The 20728-nt window shown below is 49.1% G+C and overlaps 1 protein-coding gene across 2 annotated transcripts in view; it reads left to right on the forward strand.

Moving 5' to 3' along the window:
• PSMG1 (proteasome assembly chaperone 1) overlaps positions 1–15939 on the forward strand; it is a 34662-nt gene extending 18723 nt beyond the window's left edge. Inside the window, exons 4-9 of one of the 2 annotated variants that reach the window (XR_004956804.1) lie at positions 347–409; positions 4590–4788; positions 5624–5760; positions 10863–10974; positions 12823–12898; positions 15815–15939. Coding sequence is in view for 1 of the 2 variants with exons in the window: in XM_036242835.1 (XP_036098728.1) it covers positions 347–409; positions 4590–4788; positions 5624–5760; positions 8049–8123 (474 nt within the window). In the remaining variant the exon portion in view is untranslated. Of the gene's footprint in view, positions 1–346; positions 410–4589; positions 4789–5623; positions 5761–8048; positions 8213–10862; positions 10975–12822; positions 12899–15814 lie in introns of those variants that run through there. The other variant, XM_036242835.1, reaches the window with a different exon arrangement.
• The last annotated feature ends 4789 nt before the right edge of the window (positions 15940–20728 follow it).

The following is a 20728-nucleotide window of genomic DNA, read 5'->3' on the forward strand; positions in this document are numbered from 1 at the left end:
ACTGTTGATACAGTGCTTACGGTCCACAGGTCTTTACAGTGTGTGACCCTCAGAAGGGCAGCGCGGCTGGTACCCTCCTGTTTTATAGAGGACTCTGGTGGTCTGGACTGGGAGTATCTTCAGTGTCTCACATGCCGACTCTGTCAGTGTACACTTCATTCCAATATAATCACCAGTAGGAGCTTGATTCTTAAATATTATTTTAAAGGAAAATAAGCCAATAGCAAGTTCGGGAAAATAAGTGTTGTCTAAGTGTTATATTAGGATATTCTCAATATGTATCTGCTGACAGTCGGGTGTGCATAACATTTTTTTGACTCTAAAAACTTGGAATTTGGTTTTCCAGGTTCTCCTTTGTCAGTGCAGCTGCTACGTTGCTGAAGACCAGCAGTATCAGTGGCTGGAAAAGGTAGGAGAGCGATGCGGCCGGGAGCGCTTGACGGCAGGAGTTGCCATTAGTTAAGGTTTGAATCTTTACACTTAGACCTATGACATCAAATACTGAAGTGGGGCAGGTATTTTTATTTTTAATAAATTTTATTGATTTTAAAAAATTTTTTTATTAGAGCAAGGGAGGGGAGAGAGAGAGAGAGAAAGAGAAAGAAGGAAACATCGATGTGAGAGAGAAACATTGATCGGTTGCCCCCCGCATGTGCCCTGACGGGCTGAAACCCGCAGCCTTTTGGTGTGCTGGACCCCGCTACGACCAACTGCGCCACATCAGCCAGGGCGGTTTTATTTTCTTAAAAACACTGTAGGAATTTGTTAGAGAACATAAACAATAAAAGGACTTATGTAACAAACATAATTAGCATTGTGCTATACCGATTGTAGGTCATAGAGGCATAAAACAGTTAAATTTTTCCTGTTCACTTTTTATTTTGTTTGAAGGAAATTCCAGCTGCACACATGGAACAGAGCAGGTTATCGCCACGGAGGCAGTGGCAGTGGTGGGGGTGGAGGCGGGGTGGCACTTAGCTGCCACTCACTCCAGACTCCAAAATATTGTACCCATTTTTCTTAGCTTTATGATGAATCGATTGAGGCTTCATTTTTTGGGAAAATTATGCACATAGTATGTGCCCAATAATAAAAATTTTTCAGTGAACTAGGAATTTTAGAGAATAATCATAATTTTAACAGTTACATACTATTAAAAAATTTTTTTTACTTTATTAATTTTAGAGAGAGAAAGGGAAAGAGAGATGGAAACATCGATGAGAGAGAACATTGATTGGCTGCCTCCTATATGCCCCCCACTGGGGATTGGGCCCACAACCTTGGCATGTGTCCTGACCGGGAATCAAACCAGCAGCCTCTTAGTGCATGGGTTGATGCTCAACCACTGAGCCACACCGGCCTGGCACATACCCTTTTTAAATGAAGTAGACCTACTATGTGCATTTTAGCAACATTTCAGCTTAAATTTTAGGTATATTTTTGTATAGGTATTACAGTTAAATTAATTAGAAATAAGAAATTTGATATATTCTTGTTTTAAACTAGATTAGTATACTTAGAAATGTTTATGAAAAATTATTAAATATTGCCCTGGCCGGTTTGGCTCAGCAGTTAGAGTGTCAGCCTGCGGGCCAGAAAGACCCGGGTTCGGTTCTCACTAAGGGCATGTACCTTGGTTGCAGTTGTTCCCTGGCCCTGGTTGGGTCGTGTGGGTGGCAGCCACTGGATGTGTACCTTTCACGTCGATGTTTCTCTCTCTCCCCCTCCCACTTTTTCTGAACAAAAAATGGAAAAATGTCCTTGAGTGAGGATTAAAAAAAAAATTTGTGAAATGCATTTTATTAATTGAGAGATTATTTAAGAAGGTCTGTGAACCTGATAATTATGTACACGATTTTATGTTCATGTATCTATATGTATTTTTTAGGGAGAAGGTTCATCAGATTTCAGAAGGGTAGGAAACGGCTATAATAATTTGTATTTTTAATTTAGGATAATTATTACATAAAAAATTTTTATTATTTTTGTACTATGGGACTATTTTTCCAGACGTTAAAAAATGTATACTCATTTCCAATAAAAATTTTAAAATGTTTTTTTCCCTAGGGACACTCTTTGGGTCCCTTCGCTGTTTGGTTCATGTCAGCTACAGAATGCTGATAATCACACACAGTCCGACAGTGTCAAGTGTTGTGGATTCAGACTTTAAGTGTTACAGGGAGGGTGCAAATGAGGCCTTGTGAGCATGTTATGTCTTAAAGGGGACATACCTGGTAATAAATGTATAAGTGTTAACTTTTTGTGTGTTTATTTACAAAGTTGTCAAATGAAATGAGCCATGCATATCATTTATGATGTAATACAAAATATTCACTTTTATTATTTGAAATAGCCATTCATAAAATATTTTCAAACAAAGAGCTGTGACTTAAAATCTCTTTTTTCTTTAAAAAATAGCTGCTGTGCCCTGGCCGGTTTGGCTCAGCGGTTAGAGTGTTGGCCAGCAGACCAGAGAGTCCTGGGATCGATTCTGGTCAAGGGCGTGTATATCAGTTGTGGTTTGGTCCTGGCCCTGGTCGGGGTCTTGCGGGAGGCAACCATTCTCTCTTGCCCTCTCTCTCTCCCCCTTCCCTCTCTCTCCCCCCTCCCCCTCTCTTCCCCCCTCTCCCCCTCTACCCCCTCTCTTCTTCTCTCGCTCTTTCTCTCTCTTCCCCTCCCCCCTCTCCCTCTTTCTCTCTCTCCCCCCTCTCCTTCCCTCTTTCTCCCCTTCCCCCCTCTCCCCCACTCCCCGTCTCCCCCCTCCTCTTCCCCACTCCCCATCTTCCCCTCTCTCCCTCCCCCCTCTCCCCTCTCTCCCTCCACCCCTCCCCCACTCCCCATCTTCCCCCCTCTCTCTCCCCTTCCCTTCTCTCCCTCCACCCTTCCCCCACTCCCCATCTTCCCCTCTCTCCCCCTCCCCTCCCTGCCCCCACCCTCTATCTGTAGATAAATAGAAAAATAGCCTCAGGTGAGGATTAAAAAGAAAAGTAAAGCCCCGTGGGGCACCATATTAAACAGCAGTTTCAGATTTTAAAAGGCATCTACAAAGAATCAGACAGAAGAATGTGCCGCAGGTGACAGGAGCACTCCACTCGTCCCTCAGGGGCTTAAAAACAGCTGCTCCCGCCCTGCCGCTTGCTCATGGTCAGAGCGTCGCCCGCGGACCAGAGTCGCTGCTTTCATTCTGGTCGGGGCACGTACTTTGGTTGGGGTTCGGTTCCTGGCCCTTGTCGGGCTCGTGCGGGAGGCAGCCAAATGTTGTGTCTCTTATATTGATGTTTCTATCTCTTCTCTCTCACTCTACTCCCCCCCCCCACTCTGTCTGAAGATAAATGGAAAAATATCCTTGGGTGAGGATTAGAAAAAAAAATAAGCTGCTTTCTATGTTAACATCATGCATTTTTAAATAACTTCTTACACTTTTATTGATTTTAGAGAGAGGATGGGAGCGGGAGGGAGGGAGGGGGAGAGAGAGAAACATCCATCAGTTTGCCTCCTGCACACACCCTGACCTGGGATCTAACCTACAACTTAGGCTTGTGCCTGGATCTGGAATCAAACCAGTGACCTTTCGATGCACAGGATGATGCCACACCAACCAGGGCCATTATCCTAGATTTTTAAAAACTTGAGAGTCTTTGGAAATCCATCAGACACAGGCTTAGCGGGACATTGAGGTTAGAGTGATTGGAACTTGCCTGCTGTCATCGTATGTAGTAGCCGGCCCCTTATCCCTGGGGCTGTGTTCCCAGAACCCGGCGGGTGCCTGACCCTGCAGATAGCACCAGACTCTGCACATTGTCGTCTTCTGTACATACACACCTGTGATAAAGGTTAGGAACTAGGCGCGGTAAGAGATGAACAATTAATGACATAGAGTAATTATAACAGTAATTGGACCCAGGCACAGCAGTACCTCACCAGTCAATGTGATAAGTGAGGTGGCTGCTAGCAGTGACAGGTGCAGTGTGCACAGTGTGGACACTCTGGGCAGAGCCGGATGTGGGTTTCTCTGTGCTGCTCAGAACCAGCACCTAATTTAAAAGTTGCGCATTGTTTATTTCTGGAATTTTCTGTTGAATATCTTCAGAATTGGGTTGACCGTGGGTAACTGAAACCACGGAAAACAGAACCGCAGAAAGCAAAACTGGATCAGGGGGGACTACTTAACGTTTTTTCAAATTTACTTAAAAGTGGCTTTTACGAAACTCGTCTGCAGGTGTCACTGTTGGGCAGGACAGGGAGGGACCGTGACAGCTGGGGGGTCTGGGTGCCACCTGGCAGCACAGTGCTGCCCTGCCACCTGTGCTCCTGGTTTCATTTCCTCAGCTGCAGCTCCCTTAGGCAGGCCGTGCTGTCCTCAGTTCACAGACCAGGGAAGGGACATGAGGGTCACTCAACTAAAAAGGGACAGAACCAAGATCAGACCTAGGTGAGGGGACAGCAAAGCGTGTGTTCTGTATTTCCATGGACACCTCTACCCCTGCAAGGCCTGCTATTACTGTGAGTGGTGTTAAATAAACACCTGGAGAAATGTTTCTATTCTGTAATGATGTTATATATTTTAATTTGAAATCATTGTGTGTTAGGTTTTTGGCTCTTGTCCAAAGAAGAATATGCAAGTAACTATTCTCACATGTCGACATGTTACTGACTACAAAACTTCAGAATCCACCAGCAGCCTTCATTCTCCTTTCCTGAGAGCCCTAAAAACCCAGGATTCCAAAGAGCCTCCGTGCTGTCCACTGCTGGAACAGCCGAACATCGCACACGGTCTCCCCGCAGCAGGTGGGATCGAAGCCCGTCCCCTGGACGTCTTGCTGCTGCTGCTTTACTGGGGGCTGTCACTTTGAATGTTAGCGATCTTTCCGACGTAGTTCGTTAATGAGGATGAACGGTGCATTGCTGTTCGTCCTCAGTATCTGTAGTTTCTCGTACGTTCTCTTTGGTTTGAGTTTTAAGACTTTCCAGACACAGTTATAGGAGAACAGCTCAGAGCTCTTAACTGCTGCTCTTCGGAGTTGCCCTGTTTCTGGTCTTTGTTAACTCATCGTGTGAGCCCCTGTTGGATATAAATTGTTGATATATGAAAAGTTGGTAAAGTATGTTTTAGTTGTCAAAATAGTAGGTTTCAGATACTGGATCTTGGTAGTTTCCATATTTTTTGTTCCTGTTACTAACATAATATCAAAATTAAATTTTTACTTTTCAGTAGTAAACGTTATTATATATAATTAGTTGTTATTTGTTAATAACTCAGAGGATTTTCTTTCCTTTCAATGTTAAGTTTATTAGAATAAGTGGCTCAGTATTTTATATTATGTTTCATATATTTATTATTTACATTTCTTGTAGCAACTTAAGATGTTTCTCTGCAGTATGTTCAGGAAATACAAAATAAACAATAGTCACTTATACTGTACACCTGAAACTAATACAAAATACTACTGAATATAAACTGTAATTGAAAAAAAATTTAAAAAATATGCATTAAAATTAGTTCAGAATGGCAGTAAATGCTTTGATTAGAGACAACTTTTTTTAAAAGCAGCCTTTATTATTTAGAGACTTTAATTTAAAAATTCTATAACAGAAAAGTTTTTCTCCCCTTGTATATACATAGTTCTGAGTTACTGTCAAGTGTGGAGAATCCCCGCCGTTCTGTACTTGTGCTACACTGATGTGATGAAATTAGACCTCATTACAGTGGAAGCTTTTAAGCCTGTGCTTTCTTCCCGAAGCTTGAAAGGTTTGGTTAAGGTAAGGATTCATCTAACGCATTGACTTCGTAGCTGAGTTGTTATAAAGAACAAACAATAACAAACATAAATGTATGGTGTCAGTGTAAAACCTAAGTAGCACTTAGAGATCTTTTTTTCTCAAAACAGAGCTTCCTAATCTTGCAGTGTGAATTTGATCAGCACCCTCTCTTGTAGATACCCCTCTAAGTTGAAGAGTGTTTGGTTCATGTGATAGAGATCAGTGCCAGGCATTTGAATCCCCGGCGGCTGTGTAGAAAGATGGTTTTACTGTTCGAGAAGTTTTTGTAACTAATTGATTTTGAAGGTTGATAATTTTTGAGAAGGCAATTAATTTGGAATTAATCTGGAAGGTGGTAGTTTTTGAGACGGCAAAGTATGGATCAAATATCGCAACATTTATTCACCTAATTTTGCATGGGACTAGGTGTGTGGAGATGAAATAAACCTGCACGCTGCTTTCAGTCTGTGTATATCTGGGGGCCCTTTCCCCAGAAAAGTGCAGATTGTAACATGCACAAAGAATTCTGCCTGTGATTTCAGGGAGTTAGGAACTCTCCTCCTTTCCCTAAGAGATTCGCTGAAAGTCCATGGGCCCCCAATTTGAGAACTACTTCCTGAGAGGGAAGAGGTTACAGCAACATTGTTCCCAAGCCTGTTTTATCAGAGTGGCCCTTAGTGTCGACGGCTTTTCTGGCATGTTGGAGTTCCTCACCTCACAGGTCTCAGAAATTAGTTTGCTTGCTGGAGTGTCAGTTCTCTGTGGGGACAGGCCATGTCTTTCCACGTTGGTATCCTGTGTGTCACGTACTCGGCATGTAGAAGATCGCCCTCAGTAACCATTTGTTGCATTCATAAGAGTCAAACTGTAAGAGTCTAGTTCAGTACAATTCAAGTACAGTTGGTGTTCCATACCCACAGATGTCAGGGCTGACTGCATTACTCTGCTCCATTTTCTATAAGGGACTTGAGCATCTGAGGGCTTCAGTATCCTGGGGACCTGGAACCGGTCCCCTGCAGGTACCGAGGGACAGCTGTGTGTCTTCCGAATCCACTGGAGTAATGGACACTTTCTGACAAATTGAGCTGATTCATATAGAACATCTCTCTTGAAATACGTGCTAATAGTTTTGTTTGCTTCTTGATTAACTGATTGGCTCTTCCCACTTCATGAGAGCAGGGGCTGGGGCTATTCTGTTCATATTGGGGTTCATGCTCAGCACACAGGTAACTTGTTCTGAGAATTGTAAATTGTGTCATATAGCGTTTAAGTCAACTTTCAGCTCTTAAGAATATTCTTTGAAGGAGAAATTTAAATAGCCTGTTATAAAACCTTTCATTCCTGCCCTGGCCGGTTTGGCTCAGCAGTTAGAGCGTCGGCCTGCGGTCCAGAGAGACCCGGGTTCGGTTCCTGCTAAGGGCACGTACCTCGGTTGCAGCTTGTCCCCGGCCCTGGTCGGTCGTGTGGGTGGCAGCCACTCGATGTGTCCCTTCACGTCGATGTTTCTCTCTCTCTTCCTCTCCCTCCCGTTCTCTCTGAACAAAAAATGGAAAAAAAATGTCCTCGGGTGAGGATAAAAACAAATAAAACCTTTCATTCCTTACATTAAACATAAAGGGGGGGAGGGAGGGGAGTTTGGGGGCTGTTTTGAAGAGTGGTTTTCTTAGTGAGCACGTGTGGTCATCCTGAGTTCATGATTTCTGTCCATCAGAGAGTGCTGTTGGGTCAACAGGGACAATTCTCCAGTGCCTGCTGCCAGCGCCCCACAGTGCTAGGTGGTCCACACTGTGGGGCCTTGGGTGGCGCCGGTGATTTCATGCCAGCCCAACAGAGGGTACTGTTGCGTGCCAGCCAAGGAGAGGGGGAGGTCAGTTAGAGGAGGGCCCCCAGGACCACGGCACTTCAGCCGGATCTGAAAGATGGGTGGATGCTAGTGGGTGGGCATGTGCAGAGGACAGCAGTGCCAGCCAGAAGCGGGCGAGCTCAGGGGGCGTGGAGGGGCGTGGAGGGGACGAGGCGTTGGGCTGCAGAGGGAAGTCGGCTCGTGGGGAGAGAGGGGCCGAGCTAGCGCGTTGTGTCCGGCTAAGGGCTTTAAGCGGCCGGCTGGGAGGTTCCTGAGTTTTGGGCGAGGGGAGGACACCCTTAGATGTGTGACCTACTGCCTTTTTGTTTGAGGAGGTGAACAGCAGCGCCCTGTCTAGCTGGTGCCCGGAGTAGGGAGGGGTTGCCCGTTGCTTCTCACGGAATTCTCAGCCCACTGTGCTAACACCTTCATTGTCTCCTTTCAGAACATTCCCCAGAGCACTGAGAAGCTGAGGAAACTGGTAACGACAAACGAGGTTCAGAGTAACATTTACACGTGACTCCAGATGACTCGTCACGTGCCACCGTCCGTTCCTTTGGGGAGGCGGCAGCACTGTTTCATAGGTCTTTTTTTCAAGGGGGTATTTTGAGGGTGTTAAAAACTGAATAAACATTTTAAATTCATTGTGGTTATAGTTGCTTTTTATGGTGGATCTGTACACGGCCGAAATAAGCCAGATGTTTTTCTTTATCCACTAGGTGGGAGTATTGTTTTATTTGAATATTTTGAGGTAATATAGTTAAGTTTTTAAAAAGCCACAAGTTGTATTAATATGGCAAAGTATAGTTAATTTGGAGCAGAAATTCTCTGATATCTGAAAGTTGATGACCGGATGGTGATTCCTAATATATGGAATTTTTATGAGTACTACAGTTTTGTTTTGTTTTTATAAAAATTGATGATAAGGTAACAAAGTTATGTATTTGCTCAAAATGAAACAAAAGAGTTGCATTTCATCAGTTCAGTGACATCTGACAGGCAGCCTCTGCACCCAGTTGTCCGGGGCTCCTGTGCAGGTGAACTGTGTGCTGTGATTGGCGCTGATGGGGATCATTAGACTGTGACTTGAGTCACGAACGCCAAGTAGCCACACTACTTCACAGAACCACAAACAAGTGCATTAGTGAAAATAAATGTCAAATGGTGGAGTTTAGAAATGCTTCCTATCCCTTTCCTTCCGTTTTAGTTGTGGACTCATTTATATTACATGAATGTATACATCTTACCTATACTGTTGGTAATGGCTGGAAGTGGGGTGGGAGACACTGTGCTTACTCCTTGAGTAAGCTTGGTTTTCCTCCAGTAGTGGAGTGTGGAAGTTTTGTGTTTGGCCCATGTATGAAAGTCTGGTGATGATAGAAGTCCAAGTGTTTCTCTTGTGGCAAAAAAGCATGCATCCATTATGTGTTTGTGGAGCCCGAAGGTGACACCAGTAATGAGGATGAAAAGGTGTAAAAATCTACATACATTGAATTTTAAGGCCGAAGTATCCAGGCAGATAAGAACAAAACAATTACCTATCTTGTCTGCCAGCTATTGCTGCCTAATGCCCACACTTGACCTCGGAAGCTTAAAGCAGCCACCATCCATGTGTCATAAGTCTGCAGGTTGGATGGGTGCCCCTTCTAGTGTGTGCAGCTGGTCTTGGCTCCTCCATCTACAGTCACATGTCTGACATGACTTGGCTGTCTTCCACGTCACTTGTTCCCTCAGCAGTCCTGCCCAGGCATTTCCTGTGATTGCAGAGGAGCAAAAGAGGGAACTGAAACTCGAAAGTGCCTTATCAAGCCTTCGTATCAAGTTTGCTGCAGTCCCAATGTGGTCATGGGCAGACAGTATGGGGGGCACCGCCAAAAGGTTTGGATGGGGGGGGGCATGGCCAATTGGAGCCATTAATACTATCAGTATGCCTGCGTCTGCCCTGCCCACAATTACTCATGCCCCCTCCAACCATTGCAAAGTATGTACACCCCAGTCCTGGGACACCCAGAGTCATATTCAGTTATATCAGACTTGAAGTCCAGTGTCTTGAATCTAGATGCATATTCTGCAGAAACCTACAAAGTAAATAGATAAGCCCTCTACACACCAAGTACACAATGGTGAGACAGGGACAGGACATCTGCAAGAAATACTTCCATTTGAAAGGCGTAGACTAGGGCACATGAGTAGTCATTGGTCTACCAATTCTGAAATTGCATTGGGCAAATAGTGTCAGACCCCACTACTCTACGAGTGAGAAGTGTTCTTTGATGGGTCTAGCTTCTATTCTCTGCCAGAACCTCTCCAGTCTAGATCTTGGCTCTAAGATGTCCTTTTTCATCACATGCCTTGTCTAGTTTCAAAGAAATGATCTTTGATAGCAGCTGAGTCGTTTTCTTAGCCATAGAAAGATGAGTGCCTGAAATACAGTACCCTTAAAAACATTGTGGGCTTCCTTTGTATCTAATAAGTCGACTCCATGCTCTAAATGTCATACATAATACTGTCAAGTTGGGATTTTGCCAATGTGCAAACTTACAGGTACGCCTGCCATCGTTTCCGGGGTGCTGGAACAAGACGTGAGGTTGCTGGGTTGGAGACAGTGGGCCTTGCAGCCTTAGCTGCATGTTTGTGTGAGTTCTGCACGCCCCCCCATGTTCCACGGGGATGATGCAGAACCATCATGGGTGTCGTGCACGCAGTGGCCTGGCTCACCGCTGAGGAGCCTCGAGCTTAGGGAGTCCAAACGTTTTATGAAGGATGGCAACCAAACTTGCTTTTTCTTCTTTTTTAAAAAATCCTCACCTGAGGATATTTCTTTTTTTCTTTTTTTAGAAGGGAGGGAAGGAGAGACAGAGAGAAACATCAATGTGAGAGACACATCGACTGGTTGCCTCCTGCGTGACCCCGACTAGGGGCTGTGGATTAAACCTACAACCCAGGTACGTGCCCTTGACCAGAATCGAACTCGCAACCCTTCAGTCTGTGGGCCAACACTCTTAACTGCTGAGCCAAACTGGTCAGAGTGAAAACCTGCCTTTTCTCCGTGAGACAACTTAAGGACATTAGGCAAACCTGCCTTTGGCTCCAGAAAACACCTCCATCTTCCAAGACTGCTACACAAACAGCCTTGAAAAATTAGCACCTCTCTCGAGTGTGGAAATGTGAGACCGTGAAGAATTGTCTCCCAATAATATTTACCTCTTGTATTTATACCACACCACTGGCCGCTCTGACCATTAGGATTTACCCACAGCTTGGATGTCAGCGTGAAAGAAAGGAGCCAGGATGAACCCAGCCTAGAAGAATGGAGCTGCACCAGCGGAGATGGGGACCCGGAAGGTGACAAGCCCAGTGTGGTTTTGGATGTAAGTGAGGTGCCAACAAGATGCTCAGGTGGTGTTGAGTAGGCAGTCGGACGTAGAGCCTGGTGGTCGGGAGACAGGTCCCAGCTGGCAGCTCCAGATGGACGGCATCTCAAAGGGACCATTTAGTGCTGTGAGCCTGGGTGACATCCCCAGGCAGTGAGTCCAGAGAGGACCAAGGGATGAGCCTGGGGCTCTGTCGTGTTGATGGTCAGGGAGACAGGAGACCGAGAAGAGCATCTGACAAGGCAGGATGGAGCCAGGGCACCATGGTTTCCTGGAAGCCGGTGACGGGAATGCTTGAAGCAGGAGGATTGCCTGTCTGGGCTTCATGCTGCTAAATCGTCAAGGAAAATGGAGGCCAGTGCTTAGTGGTTGGAGTTAGCAGTGTGGTGGGTGGTTCTTCGCTTTCCACCGATTCAGAGAAACATCAATAATTATTTAGAGATAATTATTAATAGAATTCTATAAATAATTATTTATAGAATTCGTAATTATATTCTCACCAATAAATCACGAACGTGAATGGTGATGGTTTCTAGAGAAAAGTAATCAGCAGAATGAACGCACATGATTACCTACAATTGTGATTTCTCTTTTTAAGGCCAATGGAGACCATTTCTGAAGCACTCAAGTCTTGCCATCTTTATTTTTTTCTTTTATTGATTTTAGAGAGGGGGAGAGAGAGAGAGAGACATCGATGAGCGAGAACATTGATTGGCTGCCTCCTGCATGCCCCACACTAGGGATTTGCCCCACAGCCTGGGCATGTGCCCTGACCGGGAATCAAACCAGCGACCTCTTGGTGCAGGGTCGATGCTCAACCACTGAGCCGCACCAGCAGGACATGTCTTGCTATCTTAATTTGTGCTGGGAGAGGGGCAGAGAGGAGGAGGATGTGCAGGAAAGACGCAGAGAATGAGCAGCAGTCACTGCCTCATGGCTGCCTGGAATTCTATTTTGTTTTTGTTTTTTCTTTATCATCAGATAGAGTGGGAGGGAGGGGGAGAGAGAGACACACATTGGCTGGTTGCCACCCATACGACCCGACCAGGGCCAGGGACGAACCGCAACTGAGACACATGCCCTTGACCGGAACCGAGCCCAAACCCGCGACTCACTGATGCATGGGCCAGTGTTCTAACCGCTGAGCCGAACTGGCCAGGGCTGGACTTCTGTTTTTTAGGAAATGGATAAGTTCAGCATGGCTTCCAAATTGGGAGTCTCCTGATAAATCTGGTTCAAGAAAAGCTCAGATAGACAAGGCTTGGCTGGGAGTCTCCAGTCCAGGAGCTCAGCTTGCAGGCCCTGCGTCTGTGACCTCCTGACCCAAGGACCCGCCTTTGGAATAGCTCGCTGCCGGTTACCCCAGCTGTGGCCTACCCCTCCACACTGAATCGGTCACCACAAACACCTGAATGGGAAAGGATCACCAGCCCCTATCTGGTGACCTATTTCAGAGCTATCTGCTGCGGTTAAGTAAGCTCCATTATGACCACCAACAGAAGCTTTGTCTCAGCTTCTGTGCAAATAATACTGATTTCTGGTGACATCCCAGGGCAGGGCCGCTCTTCATTCGCACCGTCCGAAGGGAAAGGAGGGGAGACGAAAGTCCCGTCACTTTGGGTCCTGACCACACGCCCCACAAAGGCGGTCCTGAGTGCCCTGCAGGTCTGCCTGTGCCGCCCTCGGTTTGCCCAACACCCACGAGAGTGGAAGGGGAAGGTTTTCCCAGGAGCCAGCTCAGTGTGGGTGCTTGTGCGAATGTAACTTGAAAGCCAGGGAAGTCAGTATTGCTTGTTTAGAAAAAGGACAAACAGTATGAGCTAACCCTCTGTCTCCCTCCTCCAGCCTCATCGCCGTGGGAGCTAGGCTCCGTCCCCTCTCACCTGAATTCCATCCTGAACACTTGGCGCTTGACGTCTAGGTAGGTTCGAATTTGTCATTTCGTTTCTTTAAGTAAGAAAATGGTTTAGTTCTCATTTCTAGTTCCTACACAGTGTACAAATACACGTTCACTCTGCTAATACGGCTTTGCAACAGAATTAAACAGGCAAATTCTTCATGACATGATCTGAGGTTTAGGATGCAAATTTGTAAAAATTAGTTTGATATACAGCCGAGTTATACAACACACTAAACCAACTTTTTTTTTTTAAATCCTCACCCGAGGACATTTTTGCATTTATCTTCAGATAGAGCTGGAGGGAGAGAGGGAGGAAGGGAGAGAGAGAAACATCGATGTGAGAGAGACACATCGAGTGGTTGCCACCCACAGACCCCAAACAGGCTGGGGACAAACCGCGATGGAGGTACATGCCCTTAACGGGAACTGAACCCGGGACTCTCTGGTCCGTGGGCCGAGGCTCTAACCGCTGAGCCAGACTGGCCAGGGCAAAAACCAACTGTTTAATAATTTTGCTCCTGTTGTTTTTAATTTTATTTATTTATTTCAAAAATGTTTTTATTGGTCTTCTAGAGAGCAAGGAAAGGAGAGAGAGAAACATCGACGTGAGATTCATTGATTGGCTGCCTCCTGCACACCCCCTTCTGGGGATGGAGCCTATCGCCTGGGCATGTGCCCTGACCCACGATCGAACCGGGACCTCTCCGTTCATGGGACGACACTCAGTACACTGAGCCACACCAGCTGGGCACACCTGTCATTCCCGACACAGGCCTAGGAAGAGCCTGTCATACAGATGACACCAGGCCCGTGGCGGTTGAGGACGGCAAGGTCGGACCCTCGTAAACGCCCTGCGGACTCTGCTTCTCTGCCTGAGGCTGCACTGTGGCCGCGGGCCTCACGGCTGGGCCGGCCGAGCTGAGACGACCGGAACCGCTGGGCCGGCAGAGACTGGGCTCAACCTTGCAGGGAGGGAACAGTCCCCAAGAACCCGATGCCTGGCCTCGGCAGCTCTGCGGCTCCAGCCCAGCTGGTGGACCTGGGGGAACACCGCCAGCTTGCGGCGGGCCAGACGGACACCGGGCACGGTGTCTCCAAGCTCTGGCACGCATGCCCGTCACAGGCTTCTGTGGACGGTGAGCTCCAGCTCCAGGCTCGGCTCCCCTGACACTCATTTGAGTTCAGAAGTCGTTGGGAACTGGTTTCTTCCTGTGCCGATGGACAGGTGCGGCAGGAGGCCGGGCAGAGCACGGGTCCAGGGCCGAGACTGCAGTCCTGTGGGACGGAAACGAGAGGTCGTGCGGGCCGAGGCCCAGAAACCCGCCGGGCTAGAAATCTCTGCAGGTGTTTAGCTCAGGGTTGGATACACTGCAAGCAGAACCGGCCCGAGAACTGTGCTCTAGATGGCAAAACAGTATTTGGAAACCTGTCTTCTGGGAACGTCAGCTCCTCCAGCCGAGCCTGGGGAGGCCCCGCCAGCAGCCGCCGGAGGCCAGGGCGGCCATCCCAGGGCACGTCCACCCGCCGCATCGAGTCAGCATCCAGACAGCGCCTTCGAGCACAGACCCCGCGGCCAGCACTCGGTGCCAGCCGGCTCGGCCAAGACAAACCCTGCCTTCAGGCCTGGCGGTCTCGCTGGTTTCTGGGCTTGCCCCAGAAGAGGTTGGGTTTCTCTTTCTGGTTCCAGAATGCCACCGACTTCCAGAGATACTGGGCCTGAGCAGAGGCCCCAGACGCTCAGCCTGCCCTGCCTGTGACGTGCAGGCCCGAGGTGGGGTCCCGGGCCGGGCCGGGCTCTGGGCACGTCCTCGGCCTTCTCCCTGCTGGACCCTGAGTTCCACACGGTGGTCTTGCTCTGCAAGTGCTCTGAGCGGTGGGGTCCTTACGGGGTCAAGCGTGGGCCTTTGATGTTTATAACAAAACAACCTGCGTCCTGAGCTGCCATGTGGCTGCCAGACTGCGGAGCCGGCTGGCGGTGACTCAGAAATTCCGCGAACGGCTGGAGTGCTGGGCTTAAACCACATGGTCATAACTTGGCTGCCTGCTCAATCTCTTAATATTAAAATGTGAGATTGCTCATATATTCATGTCTATACGTTGTAAACCCGATATTAAACATGACCGATACCAAAATAGCTCCAAGTGTATTTATTTCAAAGGAAATAGAGTGACTTACATCTGAATCCTCGCAGCCGCAGCGAACTTTAAAGGCGCCCCGAGAAAGGGGTAAAACACCGTGCAATTATTATTGCAAGTTCACAGAAGTGCTTGGACTTTTAAGAGATGAAGTCCGTTCTGTTAAAAAAAAGCACTTTTAAATGTTATTTATAACCACAAAGGCATTTCTGCTTTTGGACTAATGATCTGCTTCAAGCCTGACCAAATCCTCATCCCGTTTCTCTCCCTGAGAGTCTTTACTTCCATCAGCGGACGTGCCCTGATTCTCCTAGGTCTGAGAGTTCCCGACCTCCGTTCAGCCCTGAGCTGCCACGCCCTCCCTGGGTCCGCTGTCCTCCCACCCTCTGGGACCCTGTGCGTGGGCATACAACGCGAGCGAGCTCTCCTGGCTCCCTGGTGCAGCTCCTCCTAAATACTAGACCACCTTTTCTCAGGTGGACCTCACAGGAGAGAATTAGGGCTCAGGTAAGCAGAAGGCTCATTTCATGGCCACTGGGCCTTTTTCATCAGTCCTGGTGCCTCTCCCCGCCCCCATGCTCAGAGGGACACTCACCACGTGAGCTTGGGACTCCTGCGAGTCCTGTCATTCAGCAGATCAACTCCAAGTAGCTGATCCCCACTCAGGCTCCTTCCTGGTCCACATCTAGTCTCTCTTCCCACCTTATCTCCCCATTTCTTTAGAACTCGGCTCCAACAGCCCCCACCCCACCCCACCGCTGCTCACCCAAAACCACCTACTTGTCTCTGGACTTTCCGCAGAGCCGAGCAGCACGTGGTACCATCTACCTGGACCCGGAGCCCTCTGTGTAGACAACACCACCGGAGAAGACCTGCGAGGGCGGGGCGATGCTCAGTCCAGATTTTGGAGACTCACGAGTGAGGGCAAACATGTCTGTGAGGGGGAAGGGTCGCCCTGGAGGACCTGCCTGATGGTCCCCTGCTCAGGTGAGTTCGGGCCCTGAGCCAGAAGTCAGCGTGGGGCGGAGGCCAGGGCAGAGGCCAGGCGGTTCCCGAGGTTTGGCAGCAGAGTTTTGGCCACAGCAGTGCAGGGTTATCATGCATTTCTCCATGCGCAGGAGCTAGAGAGAAATACCAGAACGTGTGTGAGGCGTCTTTGCAAAGGGTGAAGGTCACACACACACAGACCTTTCCCCTTTCAGATGTGCATATAGATGCATCATGTACATACACATGTGTGAGCACTGGGTGCGAATCTCAGTACCCAGACTCAGTGGCTAACCAAGCTCTGTACTTTCTGTAATCGGATTTTAATTTCCTTTTGGGGCCCACATTTCACCAGCAACAGAAACCAAATGTCAGTCAGTTCAAAGGTAGCCCTTTCCTTGGGGTGTGTCTCCACGTTGGGAGCGGCCCCAGGGCCAGGGGAAGGTGGCACTGCTGGGAGGGCCTGTGCCCGCCTTCCCTGGTGTCTGTGGACGTGACCTTGTCCCTCTCCACGGTCCCTGTTCTCTAGGGGCCGCCGCAGCCCGTCAGGGAGGTACGGAGAGTGTCCTGCCCGCAGGGCGCCCAGGGGCAGCGAGGGCAGCTTCCCGACACTTCGGGGGGGCGTGTCTCCTGTTCCCACACTGGGGGCTCACTGTGGGCTCGGGCACTTGGCTGGGTGTTGCCTGGGAAAGACTTCTGCCCTGCAAGCCCGGTGATCTGCCGGCCCAGCCTCTGCCTGGTCCTGGCTTGAAAGTCAGATTCTTACGGTCTGGAGGCTGAAAGTCAGGAGCACGCAGGAGATCCAGCGTCTGCACCCTGTCTCCCCCCGATGTCATCGCAGAGGACAGGAGGGCCAGCCCAGACGGACCGTGTATTCCCGTCCCTCTCCGTTCAAGCCCAGCCTGAGTGTGACTGGCTCCGGCTCTCTGAGTCTGCGGTGCCGCCCACGCTCCGAGGCATGAGCAGTGGGTGCTGGGGGCTCAGGGCACGCGTGGGCCCACGAGGAAAACGCACTTGAGAACCTGCGGGGACTGCAGGCGACAAACCCGGGCAGGATGTGTGCTTCCATTCTGGCCGTCCTTGATTTTAGGAGTTGGGCTTTTTTACTTTAAAAAAATTTTAAACATTGACCATGAATTATTTTTATAATTAGGTAAAAAAAAAAAACCCAAGCCAGTGGATTATGAAACGGCCCACACTGTTCCATCCTCAAACGCGTCTGGCGCGGATCTCGTTGCAGAGTGCGCGTCTGTGCCCATCAGAGCTGCTGCTAATTCTTCTCCAACAGCCAAGTCACAGACCCGCCGGGCACCGGCTCGCTCACCTCCCTCTGGCCCCCCCGCCCCGGGCCAGGCAGGCGGGCGCCGCCTGTGCTCCTGGACTTTGTGGGCAGTGAGGAGCGTCGACGGACACCTGGGTGACAGCAGGGTCCCCGTCCCGGGTGGGCTCCACGTACAGATGTCGTCCTCACAGGCCGATTTGGGTCCGGGTGCTCAAGTCTCACAGCAGATGAGGTGCAGTCCGACCTCAGTATTTGTGGATTGCATATTTGCAGAGTCGCCTGTTCGCTGAGATTTACCCGTGAGCCCCGAATCAGTGCTCCCGGTACTTTTCTGGTCCTCGTGTGAACACGCCAGGGTGGCCACAGTGGGAGTCCGCTGAGGCACCTGCGTCCAGCGAAGGCCGAAGAAGACAAGGCTCTGCCTGCGTGTCTCTCCTCATGTAGCCACGGCCAGAGGAGGGAGACAGGACGGGGCAGGGCAGTGTGGGCGAGGAGCGCCGGCCCGGGGCCACTAGGACTGGGTGGAATCCCAGTTCTGACACCTGTTAGAGGGATGGTCTCAGGCCAGTCACTTGACAGTTTGGAACCCTGTTTTCTCTTTTGTAAAATAAAGAAAATAGAATCTGCCTGGGTGAGTTGATTTTAAGATTGAAGACTGTAACTTATGTGGGATATGTATATCTTGTATATATATTCACACCTCCCGTAGGAGCAACTGTTCACTGATAACTGGCGACCTTTTTTTTTCTTTATTTTTTTTTCTTATTGATTTTACAGAGAGAGGAAGGGAGAGGGAGAGAGAGAAACATCGCTGAGAGAGAACATCGTTTGGCCACCTCCTGCATGCCCCCCACTGGGGATCTGGCCCACAACCTGGGCATGTGCCCTGACTGGGAGTTGAACCAGTGACCTCTTGGTGCAGGGTCGATGCTCAACCACTGAGCCACACTGGCCGGGCTTCCTGGCGACTCTTCACCACCATGAATAATGAGCATGGACTCCACTGGCCCGCAGGTCTTCACACAAAGACTCTCGGGTTGGTTGGGCATCTCTCAGGCCACAGTTCTGTCTCCTGAGGTCTCTGGCAGACGGAAGGTCGTGTGGGGCAGGAGAGGTTTTGAGGAGGGTGTCGCTGCCCAGGTTGCCACGACAGAATGCCATAGGCTGAGCGGCTTAAACAGCAGAAATGGATGCTTGCGGTCTGGAGGCTGGCAGTCTAAGATCGAGAGACCGGCTGATTCGGTCCCCGGTGGGACTGTCTTTCTGGCTTCTTGTGTCCTCCTGGTGGCGAGGAGAAGCAGGCTTTCTGTTTCTTCTTGTGAGGGCGCCACCTTCATCCCTGACCATCTCCCAAAGGCCCCACGGCCAGCCCGTCACGCTGTGGGGTAGGGTTTCAACAGGAATTTGGAGGGCACACAGCGTCCTGGACCATTGCCCCGGGGCCCGGCTAAGGGGTGCCAGAGGTCTGGGCTGGAGGGAGGCCGCGTCTGCATTGGGCCCTCGGGCAGGAGCGGGGTGAGGGGCAGGGGGACGGGAGGCTGCCGAGGACGCGGTCCCGGTGCCAGCGCTCGGCTGCCGCGCCAGCGACACATCGCAGAAGGGGAAACCCAGTTACATGTCCAACTTCTTCTCTGGGTTGGAAATTGAGTTATTTTTTTAGGTATGGTTTTGTTTTTCATTTTCAATTACCATTTTCCCCTGACTTGTAGATGCTTTGGAGCCGAAAAGGACAGTTCTTGGGAGGCGGCCACCACGCTCGCGTCACTGCCGGCAACCGCTGTCTTAGCCCCTTCGTTCCCAAGGAGAGATTTATTTTCCCGAGCAGACAATCTAAGCCGAGCGAAACATTTAATAGACGGCCTGGGAGGACCCTGCAAAGCGTCCGAGCTGGAGCTCGGTCTGAGGAGAGGGGTGGTGGTCCAAAGCCTGGCCCTTTTCTGGTGTTATGGACTGAAGGGTGCCCCCCCCCCCACCCCGTTCATACCCGGAAGCTCTAACTCTCAATATGACTGTATTTGGAGACTGGGTGTGGAAGGATAATCAAGGTTAAATTTGATCATAAGGGTGGGGCCCTAATTCGTTAGGACTGGTGTCCTTGTAGGAAGAAGGGGAGACCCCAGGACCCTCTCTTCCACACGTGTGCAGAGAGAAAAGTGCGCGTGTGGACCCAGGGAGAAGGTGGCCATCCATCAGCCAAGGAGAGACGCCTCACCAGCCCCCCCACACTGCTCGTGGCCTTCCGCCCCGCACGGGAGAGAAGTGTCTGTCCTTGAGCCAGTCGGCTCTGACCTGGGGTGGAGACGGAATAGGCCACCTCCCTCCTGTGCCCTGGAACAGGCCTCGGCGGCTCCTCCTCAGCGTCTGCTTAGCCCTTTCCCCTTGCTAACAGGACCCAGAAATCCCCATCCGTGGGCTTGGGGGGGGCCATCCTGATCAGTCGAATTCTTTGGGCCACAGTGATTAGTTCCGGAGTGAGCTGGTTCTTTGTTTTTTATTTTATTTTATTATTTTTTTGATCCTCACCTGAGGATTTTTTTTTTTTTTTTTATCTTATCTTCTGGTAGAGTAGGAGTGAGAGAGAGAGACGAGAGGAGAGAGAGAGAAACATTGATGTGAGAGAGACATTGACTGATTGCCTCCTGCATGACCCCAGCCGGGGTTGGGGACTGAACTGCAACCAAGTGTACGTGCCCTTGACCAGAATTGAACCCGTGACTCTTTGGTCCATGGGCCAACGCTCTAACCACTGATAAAAACGGGCCAGGGCAGGAGTGAGTTGGTTCTGAAATTTACGTGGAGAAGCAAAGAATAGTCAAAACCTTTGTGAAGAGAACAACAAAGTTGGAGGACTTAAATGACCCGATTTCTTTACTAGAAACCGATGGTGGTTCAGAAAGCATGGGGTCGGCGTAAGGATAAACACGTGGATCAAAGGAACCGAATAAAAGTCTGAAACAAGGTACACACAGTTATGGTCGACTGATTTCTGGCAAAGGTGCCAAGGTAATTCAATGAATTATATGAAAGACACTTAACCTCAGTAATCATAAAAAAATAACTCAATGAAAAACGGACAAATGATTTGAAGAAAGGGTTCACAAAAAGGATATATGAATGGTCAGTAAACACATGAAAAGGTGCTCAACATCACTGGTCGTTAGGAACTGCAAGTCAAGACCACAAATGAGAAGCTACTACAACACCTAGTATAACAGCTAAAATTAAAATGAATCAAAATACCACGTGTTGGCAAGAATGGGCAGCAATTGGAACCCTCAAGTACTGCTGGTGGGAATGTAAAATACTTGGAAAGACAGTTTTGTAGTTTCTTTTTTTAAAATTGATTTTAGAGAGAGGAAAGGAGAGAGAGAAACATCAATGTGAGAGAGAAACATCGATTAGTTGTCTCCCATACACTCCCCCACTAGGGATCGAACCTGCAACCT

The sequence above is a fragment of the Molossus molossus genome, unplaced genomic scaffold (assembly GCF_014108415.1).
Source record: "Molossus molossus isolate mMolMol1 unplaced genomic scaffold, mMolMol1.p scaffold_m16_p_5, whole genome shotgun sequence".
NCBI classification, from domain to species: Eukaryota; Metazoa; Chordata; class Mammalia; order Chiroptera; family Molossidae; genus Molossus; species Molossus molossus.